General features: G+C 38.2%; 1 protein-coding gene across 3 annotated transcripts in view; it reads right to left on the bottom strand.

Annotated features, from left to right (window-relative positions):
* The window catches only part of LOC135709462 (protein groucho-like), a 125,507-nt gene that overhangs the window by 67,442 nt on the left and 33,970 nt on the right, over positions 1–24,095 (bottom strand). For all 3 annotated transcript variants that reach the window (XM_065231814.1, XM_065231815.1, XM_065231817.1), the window contains exon 3: positions 4,132–4,229. In XM_065231814.1, coding sequence (XP_065087886.1) covers positions 4,132–4,229 — 98 coding nt within the window. The remainder of the gene's footprint in view (positions 1–4,131; positions 4,230–24,095) is intronic.

The following is a 24,095-nucleotide window of genomic DNA, read 5'->3' as shown; positions in this document are numbered from 1 at the left end:
TGCAGTAGCTGCGCAGGCGCCATCCTCATGCTTCTCCCCGCATTTGGAGCAGCGTGCCTTGTTGCCGCAGTGGGAGGCCGTATGTCCCAACCGCTTACAATGCTGGCAGTTCATGACCCGAGGTACAAACAACCGCACAGGAAGACGAAGTTTTCCCAGCTCGATGTATTGAGGAAGGGCAGATCCAGAAAAGGTCACCCGAAACGAGTCTGTGGGGGTAAAACTCTTTTTACCCTCGCTGAGCGATACTGACTTCATTCTATGAACGGCCAGTATCTTTACCGGAGGAAGCAAGGGGTTCTTGAATCGGCCAACCGCTTGCTTCTCCAGTATCTCGGGGTTCAGACTCGCCTCAGTGACCACGCCTTCGATCTCCACATCAGAGGCTGGAATGTACACCCTATATTCCAGTGTGAAAAATTGGGAAACAGCAATTTCATTGGCCTGTTTCAGGTTAGCGACGGTCACACGAAGTTTGTTGTGCCTAACCTTCGTTATTTCGGTCACGGCAGAGAATCGCTTTGTCAGATCATCAGATATCTGAACAACATTCAAGGGTTTGTTTTTGGGCTGAAAATAGACAACCCATGGGCCAGTCGAGTCATTCGGGTAGGCCCGCAATCTGGAGCTTTTCTCAGCCTGCCCATCGACAGACTGAGACGACGAACCAGGGATGACATCATCATTCTTCTGAGATGAATGGTCATCCATGTCGTCTTCTGACAAAACATCCATTTTGTTCAACTAGTGGGAGCGCAAAACGCTCTGCCACTGAACGCACAGACACAATACACAGAAAACACTACAAACACAGAAATACAAAATGAAAATTTGACTAATGGGGGAGGAAAAGAAACAAAAAAAAAAACAAAAACTTATCTGATAATTCTATACTACTACCACCGAGCGTTATATGTGTAGGCGTTTACACAGATGGCTGGAAGAGACGCGCTGCGTGGATGACCTTCGTTGTGGTGCACTTGATCGAGGCACGGCACTCAGCGCACACAGGCGCACGATGATTGATGAACGATGTAGATGTAGAAACGGGTGCTCACACTCGATGATGATGATACGTGAGCGGGTATGCGTAAGCGCGTATGCGTGACCACGCAACGATGATGCCCAAATTTGTTTGCGAATTTCCAATAGCACGGATTAATCTTTCCGAAAATGACACTTTCTACTAAAAAAAACTCACTTTTCGATCAAATTACCGGGAACTATGCCAGGAGTCACTTAGTGAGAAAAAAACTGATAAATTATATCAAGCGAATACCGAAAAAACTTCCAAAACAACGGAGCGCGAAACAAGTCGACCGTACTTCTTGCTAGGACGAACACTTTTCAGTTGCTTGATGTGAATTGTTGTGAAATAATTAATATAGTTTAACGATTTTTACTGAAGTTCTCAAGATTTTTCTGAAGTTCATAAAACTTCTCTTAAATTGTCGACAATAGTTTAAAACTTTTTCAATAGTCCAGACTTTCCTGGTGCCTAAACGATTACTAAATTTCTTTAAAGTTCTCTAGACTGCCCTGAATTTATCAGAATTTTTAAGAACCCGCAACTTTACTGAAATTGATTAATTTGCCTTGAAGTTTCGAAAATGTTCCTTGAGTATTATAACCATTATTAATACTCGCTTTTCCCTGAACTTATCAATGCTTACCTGAAGTTCTCTAAATTTGTTTAATTATAAAGCAAATTTTCTGATATATATTCATAATTCCCTGACGCTTCTGACGTTTTAGGATCAATCATAGAATTCTTGGAATACCCTATATTTCCACGGAACTCTGTGCTGCTAATTTGCTTAAGTTAATGGGATTATTCTGAAGCTATCTGAACGTCCTCGAAGTACTCGGAAGTTCGCTGAATATCATTAAACTATCTAAACATATCTAAATTTAGATCTCCGGAATTTCTTGAAGATATCGCTGCTTGCTTAAAGTTCTCACTTTTTATTAATGAAACTTCGTTGATGTTCTCTAATCAACTTAGCTAAATTTTCGTATTTTTTAAGTTCTCTAAATCTCCATAATATAACACCCTTAAAATATTCACACGTTTTCCGAAGTTTTCGGAAATTCACTGAGTTCCTCGAAACTTCTTTAAGGTTTCTAATATTTCCTTGAAATTATTTGAAAATAAATAATTGCTAAGCTAACTACAATGTAGTAAAAAAAAAGTTTAATTCCGTTATTTTTTTACCCAGATTGCTTCAAATTTGAGAAAATATTTTTATGTTATTCTGTGGGTGATTTACCAACCCACTGACTGTAAAACATATCTGGTACCTCTATATATGCAATTAGATAAACATCTGAAGTTCATCCTTTTTTACATATTCTGCACAAAAGATACTTTCTGCCCCGCCCGATTCATAAAAAAAACGGTGGGAAATCCTGCCAGAGGCGGGGCTTAGAAAGTATTTTTTGCCCAGAATATGTAATGAAGGAGGGACGTCGGATGTTAACCCAAATGCATATACCATGCATCATAGAGAAAAAAGCTCTAACTACTGTTTCCAATCAGCGCAATTACTCAGGAATGCTTGTGTGATTACGAACCCGCGTTTCAGTGAAATTCTATTTTGAAAACATTGTTCATTCTTTAGTATTATTAGAAACTAGAAAGTTAGAAAGTTAGACATTTTTCATGTCCATATCTAATATTCGTAGAATAAACACGGCATACATTTAGAAGCAGTGCAAAAATAACATGAATAGGTCCAACCAAAATCCATTACCCTACACCGGGGCAAGTAGAAACGCGTGGGGAAGTTGAAACTCTTAGCGGAAGTGAATAATCACTGAGATTATTTCTAAAATAGTTTGCGGTAGTACACAATGCCTCTCAAAAATAATTACAGTGAATATTCACTTCCACTAAGAGAAACACGTACTGTTTCAACTTGCACCGGTGTACCTTAACTATGATGTTTACTATCAAAACATTAAACAGGTGGAGAACCTGTATACGAGCTTTTGCTCTTACTTTGAAATTCAATAGCTGAATCCCCTAATGTTCAATTAATGTTGTACTAAGCACATACTTATTGGCAACCAAACGTTTAAGTCACAGTATTCTATTTTGCAATCATTCTACGAACGAGCTGTAAAGTACATAATGATGATGCATGGTAATTTTATGTTAGGATTGTCCTCCAAATTGGAGAACAAAGAGGTGCTTAAACCCCGTATGATCGTTATTCCCCTTCCTCCCCTACTTCGTTGACATATGAACCATCATTTTGTTCAATATTTAAAGTACAGTCTCCTGACAGGTAAAACAACTGCCTGTTGCGTTATCATAAAATGCAATCTTCACTTTCTTCTCTGCTTCAGAAACCTAACTTAAAACTTATGATGGAGCTACTGAAAAAAATTAATGTATTTTTTGGCAATTGTTTTATCCCACAATATGCATGGCGTTTTTGTGTACTATACTGAGGTGCAAATCAACAAAACATGTGTGACGAAATAGTGTCAGTTCCTATTGTAGTCGATGTCGATGTCAAATTTAGTGCACATTGATAAATAACTCAACATTGATCAACCCAAGAGGGTCAATTCTTAACCATTACATTAAATTTAAATACATTATCTCATGCGTAAGATGAACCGTGGTCTGATTATGCTAACATGAATTGTCGCTAGTCGAAACATGGAAATTCTTGAAAAATTTAAGATAAAGTATAATAATCAAAAATGCATGACATACATCAATTTTGCGTAGTTCTACAACACAACCCTTTAATTTTTTTTAAAGGCACAAAACTATGTGAATTTGAAAAAAAAACTTTGTATTTTTCCAATTTCTCTACTCAGATGTGTTATCCAATGTCGCTAGGTGTTGATAATTGTTTTAAAGAATGCACAAAGTTGAATCTTTCTTTCTTCAAAAAAGGGTCTAATGACCGGTTTGGCCAATTAGCTTTCGGCAAAATCTACACATTTTTTTAAACACTGCTATGACATTTTTCATAGTTGCTCTAATGCTCAAAAAGAAACCTAAAATTGCTAGATCTCCAATAAACCACTTTATCCATTTTCGAGGAAATGAGGAACGGGACTCGGAAGGGAATACACAGATATAGAAAACGACGAAAACAATCCGATCATTACTTGTGATATTGTGCCTGTAGAAAGTTGAACTCCTCCTTTATCCTATCACAGTTTTCGGTTATGGTGAATTTGAACGGCTGTGCCGATTGCGGTGGGCCCTGTAAAGAGAAAACAGAAAAAAGTGAGTTAGTACGGTTGAAAAAATCCATGCATTCAGCAATTTTCAGAACGTCAATCGCAGATAGATTCCGTCAAATTCAATCGCATACCCTGCGGCACAACCGACGACGGCCGTTCAGAGTTGATTAATTTCAAATGGGGGTCCGTCATCGTCGGTCGTTTTGGTTCACAGTCGTCACACAACGCGATGGTGGAATGGCGTCGGTATGGTGGAAAGGTAAATTTATCATGTCAACGCCTTCAGATTTGCTCTGATTCCGAGAAGGTTCAGCGGCAGGCAAAGAGAGAAGTAGCTTAGCACACTTGAAATACTTGCCATCGCAGCGACCCACGCTTAATTAATTCAGACACTGCGACGCGGCACATATTTTCGACGGCCCACCATCACCATCAGCCAACATCAACGACACGGTTGGAACCCAAAGGCGACAATCCGCGTTGGCGTCACTGATGATGGGACTGTTTGACTTTTGTGGCAGCTCGGTCGGCGTCGTTTCACGGGGGTATGCCCGACAAGAAAATAATCAAACTCAACTGCAAATCTTACTTTTCGCTACATTGTTTAACGAGTGGGTCAAATTATTCAAAAACAATTTATGCGAATTTTGGATCAACAAAAGCGTAAGAGTAATAAATTTCAATAATTTATAAACATTTTTATTCGGGCATTCTTCTTTAAAAAAAAAAACTTTCGTTCAGTCGAACCCTGCTTTGTATGTGAAATGAGTTGTGATAGGAATGCAATTTTGTTATCTGTCAATTTTATTCTGAATAAGAGTAGCTCGAAATGCAAAACAATCCCAATAAGCAGTTCTTCGCTAATGACACTCTAATTTCTGCAAGCCGAAAGGTTAAAACCTGCTGCCCACTTGGCTCCCGTCCGACACCCAAGCAACCTTCCCCATCCCCCCGAGACACACAGACTTCCATAAACCTTCATTACATAATTTGAACCCGTTCGCGCTCGGTAGAAGTAGGTGCACCTGCTGCCGCCAATTGCCCTGCCTCGAAGAGATTGCAACCAGCGAAAATGTAACCGCACACAGAGAAGCTTGCGGCGAGTTGAGACAAAAAAAACCCCGACCCAAGAGAGTGGTTAGTGCATCGTTAAGTTAAGGACCTGGCGTGTAGGAAAATTAAAACCGACAAAAAGCGCGCGGCGAGACGGAGCAAATGCAGCGAATTGCTCGCTAACGGTGGTGGTGCAGTAGTAATTTAATTTCCTTACACCTTGTTTTTTTTTTTTTTTTTTTTTGAGCGGCAGTTGGCAGTAAGGTGCGGCAGCATAGACCGGTGCTGCGGTGGAATCAGACGTGTCCAATTGGTGGAATTCACGCACTGCCCTGGCGGGACGGACGGACAGGCATGGGGAGGTGGGAGCATTCAGGCATGAACGGTGGAAAATATGAACGGCGTTGAGGATTTTGCTGTAGCGAATTTGTCTGGTGATTGCTCGATTTGTGTTGGCTTGTTTAAGCTTTTTTTTTTGTTTTGATCGCTGAAAGGTGATAGTGGAAGAAAGACTGCAGTAATTTGATTAGGGATTAAATTAAATTCATTGCAATTTTTTGTGCGTTGCGTAACGTGAAATTGAGCCGGCGCGACGGTTGGAACAAACTTTGGTTAAGTAGGATTGGAATGACTACTAAGACTTGCTGTTGATAAACAATTAGCAGAATGATATTGCTTAAAAGAGGATCGGGATGACTGATGAAAAAAGTTACAATTGAGGCAGATTGGGACGACCATCGAGGAAGCTGCGGTCAGCTGATGAGCTAACGTAGACGCTTAAGGTTTGCTACATCGTGGTTCAGGACCAGGGGTTAAAACTGTTGACGTTTCTTACTACACTCGCTTCGTTGCGTGCGCGACAGTCTGTTCGTATTCGTACTCTCATGCTCTACCGTCGTTTCTCTTACTCAACGCAAACAGTAGAACAACATTCGAGCAAAAAAAAACGGCGCCGGTGGTGTAGTGGTAAGCGTGATTACCTCTCACCCCAGCAGGCCTGGGTTCAATCCCAGTCGGCGCCGCCGGGATGTTCTGAGGCATAACATCTCTGATCACGCCTTCCTTCGGATGGGAAGTAAAGCCGTTGGTCCCCGGTTCATGAGTTGATGGGTCGATAGGTAGGGTCCAGGTGTGGGAGCTGCCTTCCTGGCACGTCGGTAGCATTGGTGCTCAGCACGGAAAACAAGATCGACGAAAAAAACGAACCAAAGGAAAAAAAAAAAAAAAAAAAAAATCGAGCAAAAAGAAAATTATCAAATAACTATCATATGACATGAGTGATTTCGATCTAATTCCTCAATTTGGTGTAAATTAAGCCATTTCTGATCAGAAATGTTATTACTAGGACATCGTTGCTTAATATTTTCAGAATTCACACAAGCACAACATCAGCAGCTGTTATTATGAGAAAAACTAAATAACATACATTTGTAACGGTCTTCGGAGACAGTGTCTTCGTATGAAAGAGCATGCATATGACATTTTAGTTTGGTACTGTAGTTTAATAGCTTGTTTGGCAAGTGTCTGAAGCAAAGGCAGTCGATTATCACAGAAAATGTGTCGACTACGGTGACCGCTTACAAGACTGTTCTTTAAGAAATTAGCTCCTTGAACTTCTCGTCTAGATTTTCCAACTTTCTCTCAAAATCGTTGAATTTACTTACATACTTCTTGAAATTCACCAAATTCCTCCAAATATCCATTCTCAGAACTTGCAAGAAAAGTTACCTAATGTTTCATTTGAAAGTCTCCCTGATTCCATCAATTTTTTGTAGAAGTTATATGAAAGAAGTTTTCGTGAAATGGTATTGAAATTCCCGTTTAGCTTTTATCGCAAAGCACCCTAAACCAATCGGAAGCGGTAAAATACTTTCAGATTTGCACAACAGCGGTGAGTAGCCTCACTTTTGACGTAGGAAAACGTCTGTGATTTATATATGGGGGTACACTTTGTGAAAACCGAAAATGGAACATGTAACGAAATTATGAAAGATTTTAAACGTTAGTAACTCAGCTGCCCCTGGATCAATTTTAATAATGTTATCACCAATCGATCGGAAATATTTCTACGCAATGCTTTCGACTGGTGATTTTTTAACAAGAAACTATTGAAAAAGTGGTAAATGTCAAGCATTGTCCAAAAGCGTCGAAATAACTAACAAATCCACCAATTACGTACATGCATATGCTGCTAGGGGCCTCATAGCCTAGTCAGTAAAAGCACGGTATTACCAAGCCGGAGGTGGCGGGTTCGATTCCCGGTCCGGTCAAGGGAATCTTTCGGGTTGGAAATTTTCTCGACTTCCCTGGGCATAGAGTATCATTGCGCTTGCCACACAATATACAAATTCATGCATTGGTATTGGCATCGAAAGCTCTCAATTAATAACTGTGGAAGTGCATTTAGAACACTTAGTTGAGAGCACACAATAAGCTAATATGCACTAAGCAATAAGCTTGAAATGCGAATAAGAAGAAGAAGATATGCTGCTTCCCCAACACTGTCATCAGTGAGTCGTTAGTAGACGAAACAAGTCGATCTTCGGGTGGGTGCGAACAGGAAACATTTTGCGCACTCATTGCCATATTCAGGACCACACGCCCCCAACGACCACACAAAATGCTCTCCAGAGTTGTAATCGTGTAACCAATCTTGGAGGGCGTGATTTTGATCGATTCTCATCGATCGACTTTCTGTTTCGTTGATAATTCGACGGCAAACACATTTATTGATACGTTTGTTGTTCTAGATGATAGAAGAGCATAGCAGAAATAGTGCGGAATAGGTTAGTGAAACTATGGTCATCAAAAGAGGAAATCGATGAAGAGAATTGACTTTCATCCCTTTGCTCCTAAGCCTCTTGATTCAGTCGTCGTCATAGCAATGAAAACTAGCATCGAACCGCTTTGGGTTCTTGGGTTACACATGCTGGTTGCAATTCTGCTGTTCGACATTTTCGAAGGACCACCAAAAAACATGAAATTGCACTATTTTCTAGGGATGCCTAAAAGTTCAATTGTTCGATTAACGATTAATCGTTAAGATTTTGCCCGCTATTCGATTAAATATTTATCGAATTTTCAATTATTCGAGCGCCTAAACGACATCTCTTCTTATTTCTACTAATTTGATTAAGCGTAGTAGAGAAAATAAATAAAAGTATTCATTTATCTGAATACCCATTACGTGAAACAGGATCATAAATTCACCGAAAAAAGTGTTAAGCGTCTTTCTGATAAAGGCTAAGACTACCAACTTGTTGGGAGAAGGAGTTTAACGAGAAAACTAAAAAGGGGAGGAGCTTTAGCTCGGTGGATACTGATATTCCGTGGCCTTCCAACCTGTCGCAGACACCAGTTCAACCCCTGTCCAGCAGCAGACGGGCCAAGACTCTTGCGAGTGAACCGAAGAATATGGGATTGTCCGGTCCGATTTGCTGATCCAGCTACCCTAGATGCGTAGAACGGCAGTTTAAGCCCCACCAAGATTTTCCAAAACAGTTAAATTTCTTAACATGCCCCAACTAAAATTCATATCAAAAGATTCTTTTCAGGGCAATCCTAGTCATACCCTGCTAAAATTCCTATTCCTTCATAAAACACAAGCTCCTGCTGCAGTTAACAAATAAGATTTATTATATAAGATCACGTGGTCCCACGTCACCATTACGTACAACTCCATAGGGCTGTCCCTTGTAGTTTTTAGCTGATTAACAACTTTGAAAACGTGATTTAGGGTCATTTTTACATTCAAATCAGTTTCAAAAGGCACAGTGTCTTCTAGTTTCACTGATTTGTATTCATTTGACCAATATTGATTTATTTGCTTACATTTTCAGAGTTATTGAACCAGTTCTAGGTTTGGGCGACGCCACTGGATTTGCATCATTTTCTACTAAACCATACCAAAAACCATGAATCATTTTGATTCAATATAAATCAGTCATACAAATCCAAAATGGCACACTCCAATTCGCTGCCTATTATTGGTGCCGCTTTAAGTAAACCAAATTACCAAATGATCACATCGACGATTGCAGTAAATTGAGTTAGCTCGAATCGAACTTTTTCCCCAGCTGTACAAATTAAGCGAAATGTTCAAACAAAACCCAAATTGGTATCCTACAATGTAGCATGGGACCAAACTCCATCCCACACACAAACGAATTAACATCAACCTGCACCGGTGGCAGTCAATTTGGCCGTCCGATATTCGATCCCCATCCCCTACCTCCTCTCATGAAAACCAATTTGGTTTCAATTTTCAATTACAGCCTCATCCACTCGTTCCCCCTCGCTTCGCTTGACCCGGATGAAACTCCACCAGAAAAAAAAAACTGTTCATTAATACCACCATAACTGTACAGATTCCGGTGGCCATCAAACGGCCCACTCACTCGTCCCTCCCGTATGAGTGCGATGTTTATGTACTCAACATGGTTGGATGACAGTAGCTAGCAGCAGCAGCAGCAGGCGTAATTATAATCGATTCGGAGAGGGTTGATGAAGAGTGGTAGGCAGCTTCAAGTGGTGTGAAATTGATATTTTTTGGATCCTCCTTTTCGGTAACCCACAACCGAATTCCAGCACGGATATGGCTTTACGATCTTTAGAAGTGCGGGGGAAAATGTTTAAATCATTAGGTTGTCCTCGTTTACTCGTTTTTGGTAGTGGTTTTCTAAAGGTATCTTATAACCAATAATGGTGCCGCTGTAACCAAATTGAATACCACGTGCCATGCCACTGTAAACAAACTCTTAAATCCAAAACTCAGATTATCATGTTTTGACGCATAATAAATTTTTCACTATGACAGGAAAGAAATATCAAATAATACTTTTGCTACGTCATTCATAATTCAGTCAGAATGTGTTTTAATCCATCAATCCATCGCTCCCCCAATTCTGATTCCCAAATCAACTGCACATGTAGCAACCGACCGTCGTCGGATCGAAAATTATTACCCTCGTTGACTAATCGAACCACATCCCATCACGTTGCCATCACCGATCGAATTTTACACCGAAACCAATCACCCTCGGCGGTATGGTTAGGCAGCAAACGAAAGCGATATATTTTCAAGTGCACCCCCTTTTTCGGCTGATCAACCCCGTTCCAACAAAAATCCATCAGCCATGAATATCCAAATAAACAAAACCACCCCTCGCGTTCAGCCAAATTCCCCTGCCTGGCACACATACGTGCAGACGAGCAAAACAGGACAATCGACGGCAACTGTTTACCGCTTTTTGTACTTGTCCTGTGCCTGCACTCGAAAAAAAAAATCCTGTCACTACAGCAACCCACTGGAGGGGGAGAAAACGCGAAGGATTTTTCATTCCATCCCCTCGAGCGTCATTTCGGAGTCACACTCGCACTGCTCAAACAATAATAGAGCCGAAAAAAAAAACCTCCCTTGTGCATGAGGAAAAACAGCATAATCTGAATTTGTGTTATTCCACTCTGCGTTTTAATTTTATAATTCTAGGGAAGGGTAGGTGCCTTCAGCTTTTTTTTTATGGGACGCTTGATTTGCAGGATACGGTGCATGCAAGCAGGAAGTTTACCCTCTATTTATTGTCTGATTTATCCCTAGACCAAACTGTGCACAGAAAAGCAAAAAAACTGGCTGGAAGGTTTTATTGTGTAGCAGAAAACAATGCTACTATTAAAATTGGCTGGATGGTTTCTGATACATAGAACTATGAGAGATGTTGCAGGAAATCCCTGAACAGCTGAGCACCTCTTTTTTTATTATTCTAAGTCAAGTACCAATGCGGCTTTCATATTTACAGGGCTAGTAGTGCTGATGCGATATAATAGCAGTGACTAAAATTACGGAAATAGTGACCAAACAGTGACTTGTAAATACTAAATAAGTGACCAGGGGTATATGGTAACTTTGAAATTCAAATACGGTTTGATATTGAAGTAAACTTTTTATGTCCTGGAACTTAAAATCAAATTTCATAAATTCCTCTAATTTAATCGAATCTCACAACGGAATCTCCTGTGAAGAGCATTTGAAGTGATTTGAATAATTTACTTTTGCTTATGTTATACATGATAACTAGCAAATAGTAATTCTAATTTTTTTTATGATCTTGAATTTGATTCTGCGTTCGAAGTCTTTAAAATTTTGAAATATCTAGGTAGATAACTTTGATAATTCGCTAAAAACTTTTCACTGAATTTCTTCAGAACGATCTCAAGAACTTTTTTAGAATAACTCTCCTTCTCTTAAACTAAGAGGCAAAAAAGATTTTACAAAAATAATATTGCATTCTTGAAATTTTTTGCAGAACAATCAACCAAATTCTTGAAAATAGATTATTTTCGTAGTTGGAAATGCTTAAAATCAAATATCAGAATTAACGTGGACATTTTATACGATAGATGAGCAGATGAAAGTAAAAAGTTGATAGTTCCGTTATAGTACGACAGTGTGAAATTTGTATACAGAAAGTAGAAAGCGAACAAAAGACAATTTCGAGGAAGGTACGAAACGGGTAGAGCATCTCCTTTACCAAGCTCATCCATTAATGACGGATGGTGAGAGGTATTTCCCCCTGCCACCACTGACAAAAGGGATGATCGCCGATTGGCTCACGTACCTCCGTTGTGTGGAAACAGTTCTTTCGATTCTTTCACATTCAACTCGCCATCTAACGTAAACAACTATTTACCCGATTCGTACCTTCCTCAAAATTATCCTTTGCTCGCTTTCTACTTTGTATATATAAATGAATTCCCATTTTGAAATTCCTGGTTTTTTCCTGGTTTTCCTGGTCAATAATTTAAAAATTTCCTGTTTTTAAAAACCATGTGAATCCTTGTACCATCATTCTTCGCGCAATGCGAAATTTTACAAACCAAAATAGGTATTAAGGTTCTTGTGAATGCTCGTGAAATCTTTATCTGATTGTTTGCTGTAAAGAAGCTAGTAGGGAGCCACGCTACTTCGTCGTATCATGGCGCCTATTTCCGTTCTATGTGCTAAAACTTAAATAGCAAAGCATTTTCACTCATGGTTTTGAAAAAACATCTCTGCTTACTAGATTAATTACGATTGACACTGAAACATCTGCGATAACCCGTAAAATGAGCGATTTTAGGGGTGTATGACGAAGAAAAGCTGAGATACGACGGACTAGCGCGGAGCCCTATCTTATGTCTGAAATTTAGAGATCTATAAACCCCTAAATCTTAAGATTTCTGTTTTTGAAACTGCGATTTTTTTTAACTTTATTATTGAGATTTTTAGCCAACGGGTTTATCTCAAGGTGAAATTGCGAAATGTGATATGAATGAGGACTCTTTAAACAAACCTATGCTTCTAACAATTAAACGGATTTCCACTTTGTTTAAATTTTCCACAAATGGTCAACGATCAAGGATCTTATTTAGCGAAATTTTGATTACAACATGATTTCAAAATCATATGATTAAAAGATTTCATAAAAAAACGCTGGTTGAATAACTCTTATTATTAGAAAGACTGACTGCTGAAGTTCATAGAAACTCCCTAAAGTTCGTAGAACTGCCCTGAAGCGTTAAGGTCTTTCATGAAGGGTTCTCATTGAAGTTTGTATTGCCTGAATTTCATGGGACTTTCCCGAAGTTCGAAGGACTTTTTTTTTAACATCTTAGGACTTCCCTGAAGTTCGGAGTTTTTTGAAATTCATAAGAATTTCTTTAATATCGTAGAAGTACCACGAAGTTCGTAAGACTTCCTTCAAGTTCGAAGAACTTTCTAAAAGAGCTTCCCTGAAGTTCATAAGGTTTTGAATATCGAAGGGTTTTCCAAAAGTTTGTGGGTGTTTCCTTAATTTCTTGGAAATTCCCTGCAGTTTGGAGAGCTCCCATGAATTTCATAGGACTACCTGTAGTTCAATCGACTTCTCGGAAGTTGTAGGATCTTTTTTGAGTTTAGAGAACAATGTTATGTTCAGAGGACTTCCCAAGAGTATTGAAGACTTCTCTGAAGCTCGGTAAAAATCCACAAGTGTCATAGGATTATCCTTAAGTTTTAAGCAATGCCTAAATGTCGTAAAAGTTACATTAAATCTGTAGAAAATTCTGTAAAATTCTTAGTTATTCCCCAAAGATTAAAGGACTTCCCTGAAGTTCGTAAGACTTCTCTGAAATTTGTAGAACTTCTCTGAAGGTTCGGAGAGATTTCCTGACCGTCGTAGGTCATCACAGTAGTTCACAGGATTTTTTTGAAACTTGTAAGGGGCTGTTCAAAAACTACGTACACAGTTTAGGGGGAGAGGGGTTAGGCATTCATCCAAGGCCCATACAAATTTAATTATTTTGGTATGGACAATTTTCTACGCAGGGAGTGGGGAATCAAAAAAAAACTTTCTACGTAGTTAAAGAACAGCCCCTAAAACTTTCCCGTATTTTGTAGAACTTGCATGAAGTTCGAAGGCCTTATCTGAAGTTTTTAGAAATAGATCTTTTTTATTGAACATGTTGAACAGGTACTTCAAAGTAGTTACGCGTCAGCACTGCTTAAGTCTGCTATCAATTAAGCACAAATCATACATGCAATTTATTCGAGAAAAAAAATAAAATTAATAATAAATACACAATATATTTACTAAATTCTCAGGGTAAATTTTGTTCATCATAAAATGGTTAGTTTTGACCTGATAATAAAAAGATACTTTGACATACATCAAATTTAAAACCTATTTTAATAATAAAAACAAGATTATTTTGCTAGTGGACGAAAGAAATTCCTGGTTTTTTCCCGCTTTTTCCTGGTGAAAATAAATTCCTGACTTTTTCCCGGTTTTCCTGGTTTTTCATGTTCACTTGCCACCCTGTCTATGGTATAAAATCTCCACTTTAAGTCTTATATTTGACGTTAAGCATCTCCGACTATGTAAATCGTTAAATTCACGCATGAAGTAATAACACATGATTATAGAATATTTTCGTTTTTTATTGATTCTTCTAGGAACTCCCTGAAGGCTCCTCCCATAAATCCATTTTAAATTTATTTGAATTCTCTTTAGAATTTCCATGCAATTGACTTCAGAAATTTCATAAATTTCTGCTTAGAATAATCTTGGACTTCTACCCTGCATTTAATTGGAAATTCAGTTCGTATTCTTCTTAGAATTCCCATAGAATGCAGAATTCTCAAAACAAAAATTCATCACTGAATAACTATGAAAATCTTCTCAGAATTCCTTTGAAATTGAACCCTCAGAATTCCTTTTGGTTTGTTTTTTTCCGTCGATCTTGTTTTCCGTGCTGAGCACCAATGCTACCGACGTGCCAGGAAGGCAGCTTCCACACCTGGACCTTACCTATCGACCCATCAACTCATGAACCGGGGACCAACGGCTTTACTTCCCATCCGAAGGAAGGCGTGATCAGAGATGTTATGCCTCAGAACATCCCGGCAGCGCCGACTGGGACTGAACCCAGGCCTGCTGGGGTGAGAGGTAATCACGCTTACCACTACACCACCGGCACCGTTACCCCTCAGAATTCGATTCCATTGGAATTCTTCTCGGAATTTATTTCAAACTCTTAAGAATTCTCTTGGAAGTATCTTCAGAAATCACCCAGTATTTTAAAACAATCCGCAGAGACCATTTTTGTTCTTATTACAATTGGACCTAGAATCCTCATCCAATCATTCTTCTCAGAACTCTCGTTAAAATTCACTCTCAATTATATTGGAATTATTTTCAAAATTGTTTCGGAGTTGAATCTTGCGTCTCTTATAATTTAAACAATAATCAAAAGCGACGCTTGTATGTGTAGCTATGTAGGTAAACCTGGCTTAAGATTTAACCAGAGATGAAGAAATCGATCCTCAGAGCGCTTAATTTTACATGAGACTTTTGTAGTCTGTGCTTTGGTATTCTTCTCTGATATGTCTTGGTGGCATCCCTAGAATCCTTCAAAATTCTTTTAAATTTACTCTGGATTTTTTTAAAGTACTTAATCATCCTCGAAAGACTTTTGAAAATCTATCACAGAAAAATTGTGGAACCACAGACCACAGACACCTGTGGAAAGTTTCCAAGGTTTACCATTTATTTTCTGGGAAAGGAGGTATATTTTCCCCGATTTTTAATCGAAAATGAAGGCATTTCCCAATAGTTTTCCTGGTGTTCTAACATATATGTATACATTGTTAAAACTACTGTAGACTTTCCAAGTACCCATTTTTTTATTTTCAATCTATTTTAGTAGTGAAAAAGTGACTTTGGTGACTATTTTTAGGAAAATAGTGACTTTAGTGACGTTTTGGTGTAAAAAGTGACTTTTTAGTGACTGGCTTCAAAATAAAGACCAAGTCACTAAAAAGTGACCTGCTACCAGCTCTGTTTTTAAAATTTTACTAAATTTTGTTTGCAGCGGCACTGAAAAGGAGTCAATGTAGGATAGTAGATTTTTTTTTTTAATTCTTTATTTAAAAAAACTGACATCATTAAAAACCAAAAGATCTCCGGTTTTTGATGTATCTAATTGCTTACATGTATCTCATCTGTCTAGTCTACACATACAACATGTACACTGATAGGCAAAATAAAGTGCCCACCCCATCATTTTTGAAATTTCTCTCATTTATTTGGTTCAAATTCAAATAAACACACCGTAGTCTGTTTCGATGTCTTACCTTTATTATTCTTTTAAAGTTACACCTATGGAATACTGAAAATATAAAGTTTTACTTGAAGTAAAAGAAAATCAATTTGGATTGAAAAAGAAAACAGTGACAAAAAAAAGTGCCCACTTCAAAAATCGGTATGTTTTCGATAAGTTTCCATCGGAAAACCCCTCGATTGTTTTTGTTTTGAAAGTTTGACATGTATTGAAGCAAACGGGTGGAACTGGTGCATTTGTACACGTGATCGCATTTGAATCAGTTGAAAAAAATGGAGGACGTAGTGATTTCGAAAGCAATTCCCGTGTGTATCCGAAAATTGGTTGTTCGTGATGTGCAAAACGGTGAATCGCACCGGTCTGTCGCTAGGAAGTACAATATCAGCAAAACAGCGGTCGGGAAAATTCTGCAGAAAATGAAATCGTTCGGATCAGTGGTGGATCGCCCTGGCAGAGGCAGGATGCGCAAAACGGATGCGAGAACGGACACCAAGATCATGCGTGAAGTGAAGAAGAACCCGAAGGTAACTGTCCGCGAGATCCAGGAGGCTCTTCAGCTAACAGTTTCCAGTCGAACTGTTCGTCGCCGTCTCGTAGCACAGGGGTTGAACAGCAAAGTTGCTCGGAAGCGCCCATTTATCAGCAAGGCAAACAAAGTCAAACGGCTTAAGTTTGCTAAGGAGCATGCTGATAAGCCCCTAGAGTTCTGGAAAACGGTTCTCTGGACGGACGAATCAAAATTCGAACTGTTCAATCGGAAGCGACGGGTTCGTGTGTGGTGTAGATCGGGTGAGGAGCTTCAGGAGCGCCACATACAAGGCACGGTGAAGCATGGAGGAGGAAATGTGATGGTCTGGGGGTGCTTTTCGTGGGGTGGAGTGGGAAGCCTGGTGAAAATCGACGGGATAATGACGGCAGATTCCTACATCGACATCCTGCGGGAAAATCTGGAAGTTTCGCTGATCCAGACGGGCCTTGAGGAGAAATTCGTATTCCAGCAGGACAACGATCCGAAGCATACTGCCAAGAAGACTAAGTCTTTCTTCCGGTCATGTCGAATTAAACCACTGGAATGGCCTCCACAAAGCCCGGACCTCAACCCCATCGAGAATTTGTGGGCGATTCTCGATGCCAGGGTTGACAAAACTGGTGTTACCAATAAAAATAACTATTTTGAAGCCCTGGAGCGCGCCTGGGAAGAACTAGATCCACAGCACCTGAAGAATCTAGTGGAGAGCATGCCGAAGCGCCTGCAGCTGGTCCTGAAGGCCAAAGGAGGACACATTAACTATTAGGCTGGTATTCTTTTACTTTATTTTATGTTTTCTGGAGTTAAAATGCAGTGGGCACTTTTTTTTGTCACTGTTCTTTTTTACACCCATTTTGATTTTTTTTTCTTCGAGTCAGTCTCTTCTTTTTATCTGGTATTCTATAAGTGAAACTTAAAAAGAATATAAAGAATAAGATATAAAAAATACTACAGTGTATTTACTTTAATTTGAACCAAATAAATGAGAGAAATTCAAAAAATGATGGGGTGGGCACTTTATTTTGCCTATCAGTGTATCTCATCTGTCTTATATAAAACTACTATATTCCCACATCTAGATAAGACACAATACTCTGTGCCATCTCGTAACCTCACTTTCTACATACGTACCTACGTTAACGCGATATCTTGCAATAATGATATTCAAATCGATTGCAAAATGCACAGGCATCTTTTGCTATTAGTCACTTATCGAAATATTTTTTTTAAATATCAAATAAATACCAATATAACAAAACGTGATCTTTCATTTTTGAGACAATCCCAAGTAACAACTCTGGTTTTATCTGGGTTCTGTAGACCATGATTTAGACTTGTAGAATGCTATTAAACCTCTATAAAGCTTGCAATGTTACCTGGGATAACACCTAAAAAAGTTATTGGATTGGTATTAAAAGACCTGTTAAATCACAAATTATGGTATTCTAGCATAAAAAAAGAGTTTCCCGAGCAAAATCGGATATCAAAATACTATCAAAATGATATCAAATTATGTTTTTGAAATCATGTTGATAACGTATTTTGATATGCAATTTTTTTTTAATTTCGTTTGAATTCATATTTTTTTATTATTTTATATTTCTAAAAAAAATAAATTTCAAACAAAATTTGATATTTTATAAAATGAGCATCAGGGCCGGTAGCGATCAACGCTGTCATAAAAAGTGATTCTGAATTCTGAAAAAGTGATTTTTTTTTGTTGAGGTTTTTTTGCGAGATCAATATCTTTCTTGAAGTTCTCGAAACTTCTCTAAAGTGTTTGCAGTTCTCATGAAGCTTGATGTACTACCCTGAATTTAATTGAACTTAATTCTAAAAATGTTTATGCTTCCGTGAACTTCTGGACTTATGTCACCACCTCCATAATTTTCTTAACATCTCTAAAGTTTTCTGGAAATCTGGGAACTCCCCTGAAATTCCCCTTGTTTTTGGAGCTTTACTAAACTTATTTGAAATGTTCCCGAAATGTCCATATAAGTTCATGAAGTTCTCGGATCTTCCTTTAAGTTCCACCATAGACTTTTATGAAGTTCTCAAAATGTTTCAGAAGATCTCTGTACTTCTTTGACGATTTCGAAGTTGTTCTTAAATTTCATTAACTTCTTTAAGCTCCCGCAATGAAATAATTAATATAGGTTTATGATTTTCACTGAAGTTCTCAAGATTTGTCAATTTTCGAAACTAATTCGTAGCTTCTTCAATAGTCTGCCCAAAAATATTTTTGAATTTCCTTAAAATTCTCTAGACTGCCCTGAATATCTTAGTATTTTTTTAAAAGAACCCACAATTTTACAGGAATTTTTTGGATTGCCTTTAAGTTCTACAACTTTTCCTAAGATTTAAAAAGTTTATAAACGCTCACCAAACTTTGCCTTAAAAATCAGTAATGTTCCCTGAAAAGTCCAACTCTGAAGTTTTCTATGCTTACCTTAATTTCTCTAAATTAATCAAATGTTCCAGTAAATTTTCTGATGTATATTTATAATTCCCTGAATCTTCTCATGTTTTCAGATCAATCATAAAATTCTTGGAATATCCCATAATTCCAAGGAACTCCTTGTTCGTCGCTTCAAATTTCTTCAAGTTATTGGGATTTTTGTGATGTTATCTGATCGTCTTTGAAGTACTCGGAGCTGCAACTAAATACAACGAATCAATCCAAATATATCTAAATTTCTTAGAAGTTCTCTTGAATTTCTTGAAAATATCAGTGCTCGCTCAAAGTTCTCGCATTTTCTTAATAAATTTAACTTCGTTGATATTGTCTAATTAACTTAGATTTTAGATCTTGAAATTTCCATGATATAACACCCTTGAAATACTCTCACATTATCCGGATGTCCATATAATTTTTATTGTGTTCCAGAAAAAAATAATATTAAACCGAAGTTTCCGGAAATTCCCTTAAATTTTCTTGAAACTTTTTTAAGGTTTCTGCAATTTCCTTGAAATTTTTTAAACTGCCCGTTAATGTTATGATATGTCTTGATGTTCTCGGAGCTTCCCTCAAGAAGATCTCAGTTCTGCTTTAAAAAAAAGTTGGAAGGGTTGTATACTAGATACGACCGCAGGGTTGGCGTTGGATAACGTCTGTTATGTGTTGTACTTAATTGTGTATATTATATTTTAGGAATATTCCTTAATTACTCTTTTGCGAAAGTTTGGTGGCCCTGAAAAGGGTCGTTTTGTTGAGCTGATGTTGTTGACAATGATGGAACGGGCGACCTTGTTGGACGCTTATATAGTAGAACAGAAAATATTAGAGGTGTCAGATACTCGCATCTGATGTCTCGGTTCGAGAAAGTATAAGAATATAAAAAAATCAATCGATTTTCACCATCTTTAGACAATGGTTTACTTTTAACCATTTTTCAATAGTTTACAGAATGAAATCAATAGTTTTGAAACATTCAGCAAATTGCTAGAAATATTTCCAATCGATTGATGCCATTATCTCGTAAATCTATCGAGAGACAGTTGAGTTATTATCGTTCAAAATCTTTTAATTTTTCGTAACGCATCCAAAATGACTGTTTTCAATTTTGTACCCCCGTATGTTGCCGAAAGACGTTATCCAACGTCAAAAGAATGATCGTAAACATCTTTAAACTTCCCTGGAACTCTCTGGATTTCTGTGAGTTCCTGAAATATTTCTGAAGTTTTCATAAATATTCTGAAGGTCTCTGTACTGAATCGCTCGGAACATCTTAAGGGTTCTCGATTTTATTACAGCACATCATGGAATGATCAGCTTGATTAAATATTGAAAAATAAACGACCGAATGAATGAACCGGTATGCAGTGCATTATGGTATATTGAACATCGAAATTTATATAGAAAACAATTAGATCCACGGTGGGATCTTGGATTAAGTCATTGTTCGGATCGAATAAAACAAACCGTTCTTGAATCAACCTTTTCTTGTAGGTAGATCAAACTGCAATTTTTATGAGAAAGTCATTGAAATTAGTACAGTGTTTTCATTAGTTTTAGTATAAGTATTTCTCACAATTGCAGATGGGGCCTCCCTTAGCTCAGTCGGTAAAGGCGCAGCTACAAAGCAAGACCATGCTGTAGGTGGCTGGGTTTAATTCCCGGTCCGGTCTAGGAATTTTTCGGAATGGAAAATTTCTCGACTTCCCTGGGTATAGAAGTATGATTGGACTTGCCACATTATACCAATACGCTCTCTCAAGCTCTCAATTAATAACTGTGGAAGTGCATCTAGAACACTAAGTTGAGATCACGCAATAAGCTAATATTCGATATGCAATAAGCTTGAAATGCGAAGAAGAAGAAGAAGAAGAAGAATAAGAAGAAGATTACTCACAATTTTAGTTTGTTTTTCTCCTCTAAACTTTTCTTGTCTTTCCAATCTCGCTTCCAATACTATGCCTGACACAATTAAGTGCATCAATTTTATTTATTTTCAACGTTTTCTGCATGTTTTACCTGTCCACCAATCTATCTTGTCGATCCGTATATCATCGACAAACCTCCTCTTTGTGTCGTGAAAAACTGTAATTTATTTATTTCGTTCTAAACGTGTTTCAATCTTTGTATGTTGAACTAACCTGGTGTATTAAACTGCGGTCGTTTAATTATTCTAACTTCAAAAAAAAACGCATCGAAATTTCACCTTTTCCAACAAAACGCGCTCTAAATCTCAATCGACAAAGAACTAAACTTCAGCCTTTATTTTCAATTTGTTTATTTCTCCTCTGCACGACTTCTGTCAGAGCAACCTCTAACTATTATAGTCACTATATTCATAGTCTGGCAGATAGAATTCCGATCTATCAAAAAGTGGAACCAATTCAATATATTTTAGATCAACAATTGAAAAGGTACTATCAACTTTAATAAACAAAACATTGATTATTCTTTCGAACGCAAATTATCGGCATCATCGGATAGGGGAAACTTTCCTCAACCTAAGTTTGGTGTTAGTTTGCGTAGACGAGCCTTGAGTCACGAGAAAAGCGTTTCTGAAGTTTTGTTCGCAATAGCTAATGTGCTCTTTTCTGTTGTTGGTCGTGATTTGCTCGATTGGTTCCGCTATTTGACAGCTCAATTGGTTCCCGAGATTCTATCCGCCAGACTATGCTAACTATCATTTCTCTCTCTTTCTCACCTGTCACTTCTACTTCACCTGTCACCTTGTCACGCCTCATCGGCCAAACAGCTTTTCGCCTCATCGGCCGATCGCGAGGCGGAACGGTTCGTGTTGCCAGAACATTAATGTTTCAAAGGACCAGTTCCAAGCCAAATAGGATAGAAGTTTAAAAAAAAATGACTCGACCTTTTCCGATTCGGATGAAGCTTTGCACTAGTCAAACGCACACTCATTTACCTAGCTCATACATTAATGGATGAGGGGACTTGAGGTTTTTCCTCAAATCCACCAGTGTTTTGGAGAATTGTAGAAGAATTCTAAATATAATTCTTAATGAATTTTGGGGAGCATTCCTAGGTATATAATTCCACTAGAAGTTTCAAAAACGATTGAGAAGTATGTCAAGAAAATTGTAAGGAGAACTAAAGGTGAATTCTAAGATGGTTCTGAAGAGATTTTTATGGGGATTTTGGAGAGAAATTGAGGCAGATTCAGAAGAAAGCTCCAAGAGAATTTTCAAAAGAATACAAGTGAAAAGTTTTCAGGGAATTCTAAGGCAAGTTTCTCAAGAATTTCATGAAATTCTCTCAAGGGCATTTTTAAAACAAGTTCATGGAATTCTGAGAAGCAGTCGTATGAAATTTTGATGTGAGTTCCAAGTTTATTTTGTGACAACATTTTGGGAAAAACCTGGATTGAATTCCAAGGGCAGGAGAGTTTTGAGAATGCTGATAATAATTTCAAGAAAATTGTGAGGTAAACTTTTTATGTGAATTCTGAGGAGAATTCAAGAGTTTCAAAATTGCAAAGGGCATACCAAGAGATTTCTGAGGAACATTCCATGGAAATTAAAAAACATAGGGTTTTCGATCTAATTTCCGTCCTACTAAGCACAACGCACGCTTTACCTCTCTTTTCTGAACGAGTTTAAACTAAAAATGAAATATTTCTGTCAAAGATAACTTCTAAATGTATTCACCTTTCCATACGTGCCCTTGGATTTGATAAAGAGCCACAAATTGTTGAGATATTGTTTAAAAACTAATACTGCTTCTTTATTCTAAATTCGTTATACGAGTTTCAATTCCGTTCAAACGCATTGAAACGCCATTAGATTTTCTTCGTCCTACGGATAAACGTAGAAAAAGGGGATTCGCTAGGAGCGCTTCTTTTGTTTTGAGAACAATGAACGTAAATATTCATACAAAGCGCTCTAACAGGATTTATGTTGAAGCTAATGAACTAACGTACCGGAACAAAACTATTATTGATTTGTGCACGGTGAAATCATTGATATTATTGATCTTTTCTGATCGATAGAACGGAAATGGGCGATTACGACGAAGTAGCGCTCTACCCTATATGGGGAGAAATTTCAGCAAATTTGAACGAGATTTTTTTTTTAAACACAGATTAATTTAAAGTGGACTTTGATTATTTTCTTGAGGATATCCTGAAGTTTCTACACAAAATATCGAGATTGAAATTCAGAAAATGTCAAGGGAATACCGGGAAGAATCATAAGATTATTGAGGCGCATCTTGAAAGTAACTGTAAACACATTTTGAGATGATCCTAAGAAATCCTTGAGAAAGATCCAAAGATATCGTAAGATAAGTTCTGAAGAATCGGTTTTACAAATTCATGAAGGTTCTGGAAGGTTTTCTGCTAAACATTAGAAAAGCTGGAATCGACAGGCATTTGTTAATGATTTCCTTCAAGTCTGTGACGCTGCTGATCTCACCAGGTCCGACCGAAAACCAGCCTTAGCATACGAAACTAATTTTCCGCCGCGTTGCCAGCCGTTTGCGGTAGCCCAGAGACGTAAACATCCGGACCATTAACGCTCGACTCGCGTAAATTCACTCGCGTAATGGTTTCGACTCATTTTGCGATTAACTTTACTTTCGAATCCTCCGATCCGAAAACATTTACGCCTACTACGGTTTACCTCATCGTCGTACATTATTGGTTTGCGGCTTGTATGTATCATTTCGCTACGATCCGATTGCAGCAGCTCAGGAGGCCAGCGATTGAGAGAGAGAGGATCGTGGGGGAAGGTAAGCTATGGGAAATTGCCGAAAACCCCATTAAACCAACAAATTGCGCGCAAATCATAAACTGAATAATTGCCAATCGTAATGAGGTGTGGGTTTTTGCTATCTTTGCGCGCTTCGCTCGTTTTCGTTTCACGCTTCGTGCCGCAGACTTCGAAATCGAAATGCTTGGCTCATCATCATCATCCAACGCGCATCGTCGGTTGGGGATCCCCGCGGACTGGGGTGCTGTTGGTGGCGGCGGCGGTGGCCGGATATATCACTTTTGCCGTGCACAATCCGAACCGAGCTGTAAGGTGGGTGAGCAAGAAGAGGGGGGAAACAAATTTATTTATAAACATTTATAAGATAATTAAGTGTAAAAGCCTCGTTTGTATTTTGCACGTATATTTTTTCGCGCTGTGGTCGGTTGAGGATTTTCGAGTGTGGGTTGGTGGGGGCTTGGAAAACGAAATGAGTGGATCCTCAATTGAT

The sequence above is a fragment of the Ochlerotatus camptorhynchus genome, unplaced genomic scaffold, assembly GCF_037179485.1.
Source record: "Ochlerotatus camptorhynchus isolate MF236.1 unplaced genomic scaffold, CSIRO-AGI_Acam_v1.1 ptg000361l, whole genome shotgun sequence".
In the NCBI taxonomy this organism is placed as follows: Eukaryota; Metazoa; Arthropoda; class Insecta; order Diptera; family Culicidae; genus Ochlerotatus; species Ochlerotatus camptorhynchus.
Note: the sequence above shows the minus strand (reverse complement) of the source record. Positions and strands in the feature narration are given on the sequence as shown.